The sequence below is a fragment of the Equus asinus genome, chromosome 10 (assembly GCF_041296235.1).
Source record: "Equus asinus isolate D_3611 breed Donkey chromosome 10, EquAss-T2T_v2, whole genome shotgun sequence".
In the NCBI taxonomy this organism is placed as follows: domain Eukaryota; kingdom Metazoa; phylum Chordata; class Mammalia; order Perissodactyla; family Equidae; genus Equus; species Equus asinus.
In genome coordinates, this window is record NC_091799.1 from 11325118 (window position 1) to 11337550 (window position 12433).

General features: G+C 59.5%; 1 protein-coding gene across 5 annotated transcripts in view; it reads right to left on the minus strand.

The window, feature by feature from the left end:
* CCDC187 (coiled-coil domain containing 187) overlaps positions 1-12433 on the minus strand; it is a 54390-nt gene that overhangs the window by 13685 nt on the left and 28272 nt on the right. For all 5 annotated transcript variants that reach the window (XM_070518348.1, XM_070518346.1, XM_070518349.1 and 2 more), the window contains 8 exons: positions 9061-9143; positions 8630-8743; positions 7646-7767; positions 7430-7521; positions 3959-4044; positions 3133-3317; positions 2069-2156; positions 432-533 (listed from right to left, as the gene is read on the minus strand). In XM_070518348.1, the coding sequence (XP_070374449.1) occupies positions 432-533; positions 2069-2156; positions 3133-3317; positions 3959-4044; positions 7430-7521; positions 7646-7767; positions 8630-8743; positions 9061-9143 (872 nt within the window). The remainder of the gene's footprint in view (positions 1-431; positions 534-2068; positions 2157-3132; positions 3318-3958; positions 4045-7429; positions 7522-7645; positions 7768-8629; positions 8744-9060; positions 9144-12433) is intronic.

Consider the following 12433-nt stretch of genomic DNA (forward strand, 5'->3'; position numbering starts at 1 on the left):
CCCTTGCTGCTCGGGGTCCCCCAAGGGCTGGCCTCTCTGGGAGCCCCAGGCCATGCTCTCCTTCCTGCTCCAGCCCCCACCAGCCCTGCAGGGCCCCCTCCTCCACCACTGCGCCCACCTGCTGAGTAAGGCCCTGGCCCCCCACTCTAGCCTCACTGCCCTCCTTCTTGCTGGGCTCCCCACCTCCACCTCCAGGCCCGGCGCCCCTGCCACCCCCACAGGGGTCTGGCTCCTCCCCCAGGGCCGCCTTGTCCAGGAAACCTCCTTGGCCCCCAGCAGGTGGCTGCCCCTCCATCTGCACCCCTCCAGAGTCCCTTTCCACCCTGGGTCACAGGTGTTTTTACAAGGGACTTGCACATTCCCACGAAGCAGCCAGGTGACAGTGTTGCCTGGCCGCTGCCCAAGCCTCCAGCCCATGTGGCAGTGCCCACCTGAGGCAGCCCGGTCCGGGCCAGAAGCTCCTGCTGCAGGCTGGCCACGGACCTCTGCATGGAGAGGAGGTCCCTCTGATGCTGCAGGGGCCGCTTGCTCTCCTGGTGGGAGAACGGGTGAATGGCCCACAGGTATGGGCTTTCCCACCGAAGCAGCCACAGGAGAAAACGGCAGCAGGACCCCCACCCCCGCACAGAGGCAAACGGTGGGGGTGTCTTGGGGGACAGTGGCTCTGGCACTGTGGGGGGCCTCCCTCTGTCCCTCCAGATGCCCCTGTGCTTCTCACCCTGCTCGCCCACGATGCCCCCATGCACTTTGGCTCCACTTGGGTTTGCCAACAGGAGGCTCCAGCAGGAGGGAAGGTGGGGTACTCATCCCCCAGGCCCCCTGGCACAGGCTGGCCACACCCCTGCCCTCTCCACGCAGCCCTCCCTCTCTCTGGGTTCCAGGCATGGTCCTAAGCCCCTGGAACTCGTCCCTTTGTTAAACTGTCCCCGACTGTCCTTTGTTCACTGCTGCGTCTCTGACAGCACAGCCCTTGGCAGAGCCACCTTGCCCAGAGCACACGTTCCCCTCGGGTCTTGGCCCCCCACTCTGGGAGGTGGCAGCCTTTATGGGTCAGCTGAGGACACCGAGGCTCGGCAGAGCTGCGTCTCTCACCCCTGCCCCAATCTCCACCACAGGGTCTCCACCTACAACAAAGGACCCCGGGTTCAGGCAGTCCTTCCTGCCACTGGCCGGCTCCAGACCCTCTAGCCAGGGCTGGCTGTCAGGTGGGAGCCTGGGGCAGGCCCCCGCAGAGCCTGTTTCCTTGGCCACCTTCATAGCTTTTGATAACTGGGCCTGCTTCCAAGCCCTGTTCACAGTTCACTGGTCTGGGTGTGCCCTGCAGACAGTGTCATTTGTATTTTTCTGTTTCTCCACGCCCTGGAGAACACTTGGATCTTGGCCTGGGTCTTGTCCCATTGCCCCCTCTGCCTGGAATGCCCCAGGCCCTCCACTCACCTCCTGGTCCACACAGTCCATCCAGGGCCGAGGTTAGAAGCCTGGACTTTCCGTCAACCCAGAGTCTAGCACTGCCCCTAACTCCCCGGCCGAGGGTTCCCAAGCAAGCCAAGCCCCCCATTCCCCGAGCCTCAGTTTCTTCCTCTGTACAAAGGGTGTTAACACTAGCCTCCACACTACAGCATGTTGGGAGACTGAAATGAGAGGACACCAGCACAGTGGCCCCCGACCCCCTTTTCCAGATGAGGAAATTGGGCTCAGAGAGGCTGGGAATCCCCTCCGAGGTTATGCACCCCAACCCTGGCCAGTGCTGGCTGTGCTAAATCCTCCTGCAACCCCGAGAAACACACACTGCTGTTATTCTCCCTTCAATGAAGCCCCGAGAGGCCGAACCGCTCTGCGGAAGCCACAGGAGCCAGGACGGCAGGGCCGCGCTCCATCCAACCACACTGCCCCCTTGGGCCCCAGGATGCTCCCATGTACTGCAGGGTCCTGAGCGGCCCTAAAGGGTGGTGAGGGCTCGAGCATTCTCAAGCTGTGGTGTGGGATGTTCACATTCCCAGCAAGAGGGCGGCAGGACCACCTCAGGGTCGGCTGCTCACCCACCCACCAGGGTCAAGCCAGCCCTTACCTGCTCCTGCTCAAGGGTGCTGAGGGCCTGCTGCTGCTTCTCTGCCAAGGCCACCAGCACAGCATCGTTTCCTTTGCTGCCCAGCCACCTGGGGGAGGGGGCAGGATCAAGGTCGACCCGAGTCCGGTAAGTGGATGTGAAAAACCACAGACATCTGTCTGGCTGGCCAGTGGACCCAGGATGCCCTCTCCCACAGCAGGCTCTGGGAGGAGGAGGCCACGTGTAGGCAGGCTGGGGGAGTCCAGGGGGACCAGTGGCCCCAGCCCAGACTGTCACTCTTTCTACCTGCGCCCCGCACCCCCGTCACAACCACTTTTGGGCCTGAGAGAGGAAGGGAGGGCAGTGCCCCCGACCCTGGAGCCCCAGCTGGGCCTGAGGGCCCTTTGGGGAAGGAGGCTGGGGCCATGATGGAGCAAAACACCCACAGCCCAGCATGCTGGTAAACCGCAGGTGAGGATCTTAACCAGAATCATCATTTTGGAGGCCGATGCGGGAACATCAAGCAGCTTTAAAACAATGCATTCTCACTGACACGGCAATTCCACCTCTAGGAATTACCTTAAGAAGTTAGGTCACGGAGGGTCAGGTCTAATGACACAAAGCTGGAAGCAATGGGAGGGCCCAGCTATGGGGCTGGCTAAAGGATCTGGATGGGTCTGCGCTGGGGCCCTGGATGCTGCAGCGGTGACGGAGGAACGCGGAAAGGCTCTCTTGACGTTTAAGCGAGAACTCGTTACAAACAGTTTGCGTGCGTGTCTATTTCGAACGTTGTTTAAACAGCCACATGTGTTCCTCCCTCGACACGAGCTGGCCAGACAGACTGGCAAGCGGCCGAGACTATCTCGGAGAGCTGGGACTGCAGGTGGCTTTAATGGATTTATTTTTGGTACTTCACTGCCTTATCTAACTTTCTGCAAACACCCATCATTACTTGGGTCAGTACAATGTGTTCCCAGCGATGCTGTCAGAAGCGGGATCCCGTTGCAGGACGGCCCAGGGGCGGGGCCTGAGCGGGGCGGCTCCCCCCCTCCCCGCCCCCGCCGGCGCGGTGCGCATGCGCTCACCCTCGCTGACGCTCCAGCCAGTCCAGCTGGGCCCTCATCGCCTCGAGCGCCTTCTGGCGCAGGCGCAGCTGCCTGATGTGGCGCTGCGCGCGCAGCTCCTCCTCCCGCAGGCTCTGCTGGAGCATCTGGAGTGTGAAGCGGCTGAAGGCCCCGGGCGTGGTCCTCTGGGGCCCCTCCGGGCTCCTCTGGGGCGGGGCAGACCAACCGGGCCGCGTCACCACCGCTGAGCTTCCAGGCTGCTCCTGGGACCGGCCTCCCTCCATAGGAGGAGCACCCAGTCGGAGGTGGGGGCGGCGCGGGAGGAGGCCACCGCCTCTAGGAAGCCCTCCTGGACTGCCCATCCCACTCATCCCTTTGTCGTGTCCCCCTTTCCCCCAGCGGGGTACCCCCCTCCGACTGTGAGGTCCAGAAGGCAGGGCGAGGTCCTTATCATCTTGGCCTCGTGCCCAGCCCTGGGATCCCGGCCAGGCACCTGCTTGTGCTCTAGAGGGTCCGGGAAAGGGTGGGCTACCCGCCTTGAAATGCGTAACCTGGGCGGCGGAAGCTAACCCTGCCCGAAGCAGCCTCTTGAAATGCCTGCCCTCACCTACCACCGGGGGTGGGAGGAAGGGGCTTGGGCAAATGTTAATTGGAAAAATGGGTGATGCCCATGGCAGGGAGAGCCTCCCCCAGCTCAGGACCCACAGCAGAGACCCCCTGGGTGCAGGCTCCCAGAGAGGTAGGTCCCAGCACCTGATGGCCTCCAGCAGCTGAGGGGGAATTTAGGTCTAATCTGCTGTGGGTGCCTCCCCTGGACCCCACTCCTATAGGGGACCTCTCTCTGTACCTGGTGGGTGGAGTTGTCCCAAGGGTAGAGCCTGGCGGGGGTCAGCTGGGTGGTGGCTTGGTCTGGCCTCCCTTCCTGCATGAGCTCTGAGGACAGAAAGCAGGCCATGGTTGGGGCACATAGGGGTTCTGAGCAGCCTCAGGTCACACAGGGGTTCCATGGGCCTTTTCTCCAGGAGGGCCTCACAAAGGTAGGATGTCTGGGGCGGTTTAATGCCCCCCACATACACACAGCTTCACACCAAATCTTCCCAAGGCGGAGGCAGAAGGAACCATCTGTCCTTTTCCTGGTATGAAATCCCAGGTGTGAACCCCCTGACCAGGCAAATACCAGACCCAAGGCAGAGGGACTCAGGAATGACTTAGTCCTGTTGCTTCACTTCCACAAAAGGAGAAACTGAGGCCCAGAGAGAGAGAAGGATCTGTTCAAGGTCCAGCACCAAGCAGGCGGGGTGACAGCAGAGCCCGAATTCCCAGCTTAAGCAGCTCCCTTGCCGCTGACCTCTGCTGGCCACCCTGCAGTGCTGAGTGTGATGGAAAAGGGACCCTATACTTTTAAAAATGTCATTTGAGGACTTACACTTCTCCCCAAGAGAGAGTAAAGGGATTGGATTGTGGATTTACTGTCCCACTGAAACAAAAACTTAAAAAAACAACTAAACAAAAAAGTACGAATGTATATGTATACCTACATACACAAATATTCACACAGACACATATATGAAAGAATGGTTTTCCAGACACTGGACCTCAGGCACCATAGCACAGCGATGCACAGCGATCCCTGAGAGATGGAAAACAAATGAGGTGAGACCTCTGATTTCCACAGCTTGCTGCCTGGAGAGAGTTTCTAGGCTGCAGTGCAGGGAGGGGGAGCTGAGGCAGAGGCTGGCAGACCCCCTGGGTAAAGAAGATGGAGCTGAGAGTCTGGAGAGACCAAGGCAGCTAGAGCTCGTGGGATGGAGCAGCAGAGAGGAGAGAGCCACACAGAGAGAACCCAGGAGATCTGTGGGATGTCTCCCTTAAGCCTCCGCGATCAGTGATCACATGTAGGTGATAGGGTAAAAAGCATCCAGAAGGAACAGGAGGGTGGGACTTATGCTGGTCTCCACTAGCCCGGCTGCGAAATCTCATGATTCACGGGTCTTAGGGCAGAGTGCACATAAGGTCCTGCTTTGGTCCCAGCCAGAGCCCTGCTCTGAATCCGCCTAACAGATCAAAAGCAGGACCTGGAAGGATCAGCCAGCTTCCGAGTAACTGCTTCCCAGAACAAAGCTTCTGACTGTGCATGTGGGAACCTGCACATCTAGCGCCCAACAAGGGGAGCTTCGCAGCATCCAGCAGGTGTGTGGAAAGCAGGAAACATGACCCACAGTGAGAATAATCGATCAACTAGCAGAGAAAGACATTTAGAGTTTTTATAGCGTATTCCATATGTTTGAAAAGTTAAGCAGAATCATGGAGGATATAAAAAATGTCCAAATGGAACTTTTAGAGATGAAAACTAAAACATCTGAGATGAAAGACACTTGATGGGATTAACAGCAGATTAGACGTTGCAGAAGAAAAGATTAATGAACTTGAAGACATAGCAATAGAAACTATGTGAAAGAAACACAGAGACGGAAAAAGCATCCCCCCCAAAAAAGGTCAGAGCTTTTTGAGTTCACAGCTGCAAGTGGCCCAATGTTCAGGCCTAACATACATATATGTATGTGTCTCCATATGTGTGTGTATACATACAGTTAAAAGATCTTTGAGTCTTTAACAACAATGTATCGTGGAATTTATAAAATACAAAAAGTAAAATGCATGACAACAGCATGGAAGTCCAGAAAAGGAGAAACTGGGGTGTTGGAAGAGCCGTCTGGAGGCGAAGTGGCAGACCGTCCCTGGAAGGTAGACCGCATGTACCATGAATCCAGGCGACCACCAGATACCAGTTACGGCACAGAAGCCAACCACAGAGATAGAATCATAAAAGAAAACTTGTTTAACAAAAGGAGGCAGAAAAAGAGAAAGAAGGGAACAAAAGACAGATGAGACAAAGGAAAACACAGAGCAAGATGATCGACTCAAACCTGCCCATCGGGATAATCGTGTTAAACGCACACGGCGCAAGGCTCCGATGGAAACGCAGAGATCGCCAGATCGGATAAGGGAAAACATAGCCAGACCCAGCTCTCCGCCGCCTACAGGAGCGCGTTTGAAATACGAAGACACAACTAAGTTAGGAGGAGGAGAGGGGAGGACACGCCACATGAACACCAGTTACAAGAAAGCTGGAGCAGCCAGATTAGTGTCACACAGTGGATTTCAGAGCAGAGCGTATTGCCGGGGTAGAGAGGGTTATTCATAATGACATATGAGAAAGGGGCAACGCATCAGCACAGAATAATCCTGAATGTTTATGTGCTGATGTCAGAGCCTCAGAAGAAGGAAGAAGAGCTAAGAACTGCAAGGGGAAATAGACAAATCCACAGTTACGGTGGCTGCTTCAGCACCCTGTCTCAAGAATTGACAGGAAAATCCAGAGGATACGGTAGGTTTGAACAACACTCCATCCAACGGCAGCAGCAAACCCAGCAAACCCATTCTTTTTAAGAGCACCTGGAACATCCACCAAGATAGGCCAGATTCTGGGAAAAACCCCAGTTTCACGCAGAGTCATATGAAAATGCTTTATGAGCATGATGAAATTAAACTAGGAGTTCATGACAGGAGCAGCTCACAGCCTGCCAACACCAGCTCTGCCGAGGGCTGGAGGCTCTGGGAGGGTTTAAGGCCATCCCTGCAGGGCCCCTATTTGCCAACACGGGACACACAATCAGGGGAGTTGGCCCGGATATTTACGGGCCAGGCACTTGAGAGGCCTCAGGGAAAACCACTCAGGGAGGGAGCAGGCCCACTGGTGGGCCTGGAAGAGCGGAGGATCCCCTGCTCCAGGAAGGGGCTGAGACAGGCTGTAACCAGAGCTTCAGGGAGATGGGGACGGCCACCCTGGGGGTCTGCTAGGAGCAGGGCTGGAGGCGCTGAGGCCGCCTCTGCCCCAGACTGGGGTGCGCAGGGCTGGAGGACACCCCCATGCTCTTCTCTACTCGGCCACGGCCCCTGGGATTGGGCTGTTACACGGAGCATGTCACTGAAAGCTTTCTTGCTGAGATCCAGGCTCACTGTCCCCCAGGTCAGTGTGGGTGGGGACGGTGGCTGTGTGTCCACTTGCTGGCTCAGTGGGTGCCCACCCTGCCCTTACAAGCAGGAGGCAGTGTTCCCGAAGGTCAGTCACACGGTTCTGGCATCAGATAGACTTAGTTTCAAATCCCGGTTCTGCCCTCACCGTGTGGCCTTGGGCAAGTCACCCCTCACTGGGGGCCTCTCTGTTGTGAGCCTGACTCAGGTACCCCCTCGGGGTCCGTGCAGGGAGGTGCTCCAGGCACAGGTGAAGCGCCTGGGGTGGCGTGAGGACGCTCACCTGCAGAAGCTGACTTGCCTGCGGGACTCTCCCGCCCTTCCTCGGGGCCCCGGGAGGGCACAGCGTCGTCTCCGCCCAGGGGGGGGTGTGATCTGCCGGGTGAGAAAGCGCCGAAGACTCCCAGCTCCCGCCGCACCAGCCCTGACGCCTGTCCGAGACCCCCACCGGCTCCCTTCTACGTTGGGAGGGGCCGTGGGCCCCCGCCCTGGACCCAACCTGGGTCTAGCTGTCATGCTGCTCCGAGGGGTCGTCAGCTCCGGGTCCCCAGACTCCCGTGGCCGCTCAGGCTCTGACGCCGTTTCCAGCCGGGCCTGGGTGGAGTGTTTCTCCATCAGCGGCTGTGAGCACAGGAAGGCGGCATGCTTGTGGAGGACGAACGAGGCAGCCTCACAACCAGGGGGCCAGGCCGGGTCCCTGGGAGGAGCCCGAGGCCAGGCAGGTCTCCAACTTAAGGGACCTCGTTTGTCCAACCTCCACGGGGGGCCAACAGCCCCCTCCCCGGCCACCAGAGAGAGCCAAGCATGGCAGTGGGGGGAGAGTGGCAGGTGCCCAGCAGATCAAGGACACAAAACAGAGTCACTTCTCAGAAGGCTTGTCACATCCAAGCAGACCACAGACAGCGGCCTCCTGGTCCTCACCCACTAGCCCTAGGCTTGGTGCTGTCTTCCCCTTTGTGGAGCGGTGCTGCCCCACTGCCTGACCAGCAAGTGCTGCCTATCTGATGGACTCAACGATGCCAGCACAAGGGGCTGGGCAGAGGCGGGCTCAGACGTGGGTCCCCTTCCCTTCCGATCAGCACCCACACACCTTGGCTGTGAGCTCCAGTGGAGAGCCTGCAGCTCAGATGCCAACAGCCCGGGACACGGGACACTCAGACAGTCATCTGTGCCCCCAGCCAGGTGCCCCCAGGACATAAGCAGGCCAAAACATCCTGTTTCTGCTTTGAAATGAGTGTCCTTGCGTAGCCTGTTGAGACGGCCCCTAGCAGGCAGAGCACTCTGCTCTTCGGCGGGGGGTGGGGGGAGGCAGAGCCCCCCTTCAGTCGGCGGCACATCTGCAGCCTCCCCAGCTTCACCCTCCTCAAAGGCAGGCGGCCCCCATGCCGCGAGGCGGGCCTTAGGCTCAGCGGGCGGGAGGGGCTGCGCTGGCCCTTGGCGGGGAGCGGCGCCTGCTCGGGAGGGCCCTCGGAGGGCCTCTGACCTGCAGCCGGTGTTTGAAGAGCAGCTCATCCAGGGCCTTCTGCGTCTCTTGGACTTCCAGCTTCGCCCGCTGCCGCAGCAGGGCCAGTGCCCGCTCCTGCTTCTGCTGCTCCAGCTGCAGGGGGGGCCTGAGCCTCAGGATTCTTGGAGGCCCAGGCGGGCTGCCCCCCATGACTCCCCGGCAAGCCCTCAGCTGGAGAGGGCAGGTGGGTGCCCTCCCAAGGACCCCACACATGGCGGGCCCTCCCTCCAGCCCGCCGACTTGCTCCCCGCTCTCGCCAGCCTCCCCCACCTCTAATTCGACAACTCCCTGCGTTGGAGCCTCTTCTGCTCAGCCTCAGGGGGACAAGGGCTGCTCCCAGCTCACCCAAAACAGAAGAGGCCTAAAGGGACACAGCTGTCATCAGCCGGACAGGACAGGGGTGGACACACCTTCAGTGACTCGAGAAAGTGCAGGAACTTCTGCTGGATGTCGGCAAGGTGACCGGAACGCAGCCCGCCAGGCTCCCACTCTCCTGCAGAAACCATGGAGAAGCGGGCAGTGAGCGGCCTGGGGCCCCCTCGGGCCCCCCTTGCTGGGCACAGAGGGAGGAGTCCAGGGGCTGGGGCTGGGCTGGCCTCCAACCACAGCCAGCCCTCTGTGGAGGGGCCGCAGAGGCAGAAGGAGACAGATGGCTGCGGCATCACCTCGACCTCCCCCAGGGGCTCGTTCTGCCAGACCCTTGGCCACACTCCCCCCCAGGAGCCACGGCCGAGTGTGCAGAGACGACGGCGGCTGAGAACAAGGACTTTGCCACCAGACAGACCTCAGCTAGGCCTGCATTCACTGGGTGGGCTAGGCCTGCGTTTACTGGGTGGCCTGGAGCAGGTCACTAGCTCACCGGAGCCTCGGCGGGGGGTCATTGGGGGGGAGCTAGGGGTAACATGCGCAGAGAGGTGCAGGCTGAGGGCTCCTTGGGGTCTCTGGGATTGTTCCAGAGAGTCACTGTGGAAACCTCACCCCCCAGGATGGGGAAGTCCCCAAGGGCAGCCCAGAGACTTCTTCCCTTTGGTGGCCCCGAGGGCCCAGCTTGCACTCTGCACACAGCTGATGCTCCTTGGCCCCATGGAGGCTGCCTCTAGGGGTGACGCCATGGTGGGGGCGGGGGGGGGGTGGCCAGTGTGCTCCTGCTCCTTTCTCACCCCACCCTCCAGCTTCTCTGCCTGGGTCCTGGTGAGAGCAGGCAGAGGAGGGCACGGAGCATGGTGGGCTCACTCTCAGGGCCCAGCTCCCAGTCTGAATGGCGAAGCCCTCTTGAGGACCCCTTGGATAGGCTGGTGAGTATGCAGAGAGAACAGCGTTCTCTCCCTGCACTCTCCTTCCCAGAACAGAGCAGTTCAGCTCTCCATGCTAAAGCAGTTAAAGAGCTGTGAACAACAGCTAAACCAGTTCCTGGGCACTTCCCTGGCAGCTGAGAGAACACTAGCACCGAGCCAGGGGAGAAGCCAGGCTCCGGATGCCTGGGGTGTACTGAACGCTCAGTGATGTGAGCAGTGCTCCCTCCCTCCCTCCTCCCAGCTACCTGGCCCCCACAGGAAATGACAGCACTTTTAGGAACTGGTTTCAAGTGTCTGTTCTGAGCTGAAGTTTCCTCGAGAAGGGAAAAACCCTCCCTTGCTTTTGTTTTGTGGCCCTCGAGAGAGGCTGGAGCCAGAGAAGGTGCCCAGTCCGCCACCAGCCCCGCCAGCCTGAGTTCCCACTCATTAGGCTCTCAAGAGCTCCAGAGGCCCGAGGCCCCAGCCCTCGGCTGAGGAAGGGCATTCCTGGTCATCTCTGGCCGTGCCAGCACCCCGACAGGTCTCCAGGGAGACACAGCTGCGTGCCTCTGAGCACTGACCGTGACCCAGGAGAAAGCAGGCTGACCCCAAGATAGGCCCGGCCCTGGCCTGCCAAGCTGCTGGCAGCCCCCAGAGACTGCCGGAGTCACCCGCTGAGCAGAGGACAGCACTGGTCTCGCTCCAAACTCCTCTAATGACAACTGGGGAGGAGCCCCAAGAATCCAGCACCATAGCCGCCCGAAAGCACCCAGCAGCTCAGGAGCCAATGGGGTGAGGTAATGAGTGCTCAGCAGGTGGAAGTTGTTATTGTTGCCAATGCTGCTGCTGCTGCTGCTGAGGATGATGATGACAACCGCGTACGTTCTCAGTTATAGGGCTGAGGCCGGAAGAATCACGGCCTCAAGTCCGAATGAAGCTGACAGACACCCGCCCTGGCAGGAGAGCCTTGTCTCAGGCGAGGGCTTCGCCATCCCACACGGCAGCCGGCAGACACACGTCCCGTTTACGTCTAAGCTTACAAGGAGAGGAAATGTAAAATTCCACTCTTCGGTCACATCAGCCATGTTTCAATGGCTAGACAGCCACGTGTAGTTGGTGCTACCATACTGGATAGCCCGGAATTTAGAACATCCCTCTCATCACAGAAAGTCCAGTTAGACAATAATGCTAGATGTTGGAGTCTAGAAAGTTCTATCGGACAACTCTGTGCGAGATGTTGGAGTCTAGAAGATTCTGTTGGACAGCACTGGTCTAGGTGTTTGAGTCTAGAAAGTTCTATTAGACAATCTTGTGCTACATGTTTGAGACTAGAAAGTTCTATAGGACAGCGCTGGTCTAGATGTTTGAGTCTAAAAAGTAAGTTCTGTAGGACAGCGCTGGTCTAGATGTTTCAGCCTAGAAAGCTCTACTGGACAGCAGACCCAAGCACAGGGAAGGCGGGTGGAGGGACTTGGCACAGCCAGCCAGCAGTGGTAGCAGTTAATGGCACCACAGAGGCTGTCCTCACAGCCGACTGGCTCTGTCTTAACTCCCTGGGTCCTCACATCACCCCATTTGACAGATGGGGGAAGCCAATGGTCAAGAGGGGCTGGGGCTGCCTGGGCTCTCCCAGCTTTCAGGAACATACAGCTGTGCCCAGGTTCCTGGCAGCTGCTCCAGCTGCCATCAGACCAGCCCTGGAGAAGGTCTTCAGGCAGCCAAGGGCCCAGGTGTGGACACAGTGGAGAGAGGGGCTGTCCCCACTGTCCCCTGAAGCTGCCAAAGCAGGTGGCTCCCGGGACCGCACCCCTACCTTGCTGCAGGGTGCCCCTGGCGGAGCCTCCACGGGGGCTCTGGCATCGTGGCCCCCACAGTAGGCAGGCCACCCAAGATGGAGGAGCCACCGCTGCTGCTCGTCTCCGCAGGGATGTCGGTGGGGTTGCAGGTAGGGAGAGGGCTGCCCCCTGCGAGGGGAGGGCCAGAGCCTGACCCCTCTGCAGGATCCTGGCCAGGAGGCGGCCACCCAGCTGTGGTCAGCAATTGCCCTGGACCCTCCCAGCGGCTGGCTGGCCCCCTGCTCAGGCAGCCTTCCAGAAGCACAGAGTTGGGGGGGACAGAGCACTGGCATCCAGGTCTGAGCCCTGGTCCCAGCCCGTCCCTGGGTGCCCCCAGGCACATCACTGCCCATCTCTGGGCCGCACTTCCTCAGGCGAGGGGGAGCTGGAAGCTCCAGCTGGGCATCTACCCGCTTCCGGTGGATTCTCTTCCTTGGCACTGATCGCTGTGGACCTGAGGTGCTGTGCATTGTCACTTGTGCATCTTCTGACCACCCGCCCCACCCCCCCATAAAGGCAGGCACCTTGAGGGTGGGGTCTGGTCTCGGGTTAGTGCCAGGCACAACAGGTGCCCGGCAAGTATGTGTCAAATGAGGGAGGGAGGAGTGAGTGTCCTGGGGGGCTGCTGAGGCTCCTGGCCCCTTGGGAGACTGGGAGAGGCAGAGCCCAGGCCG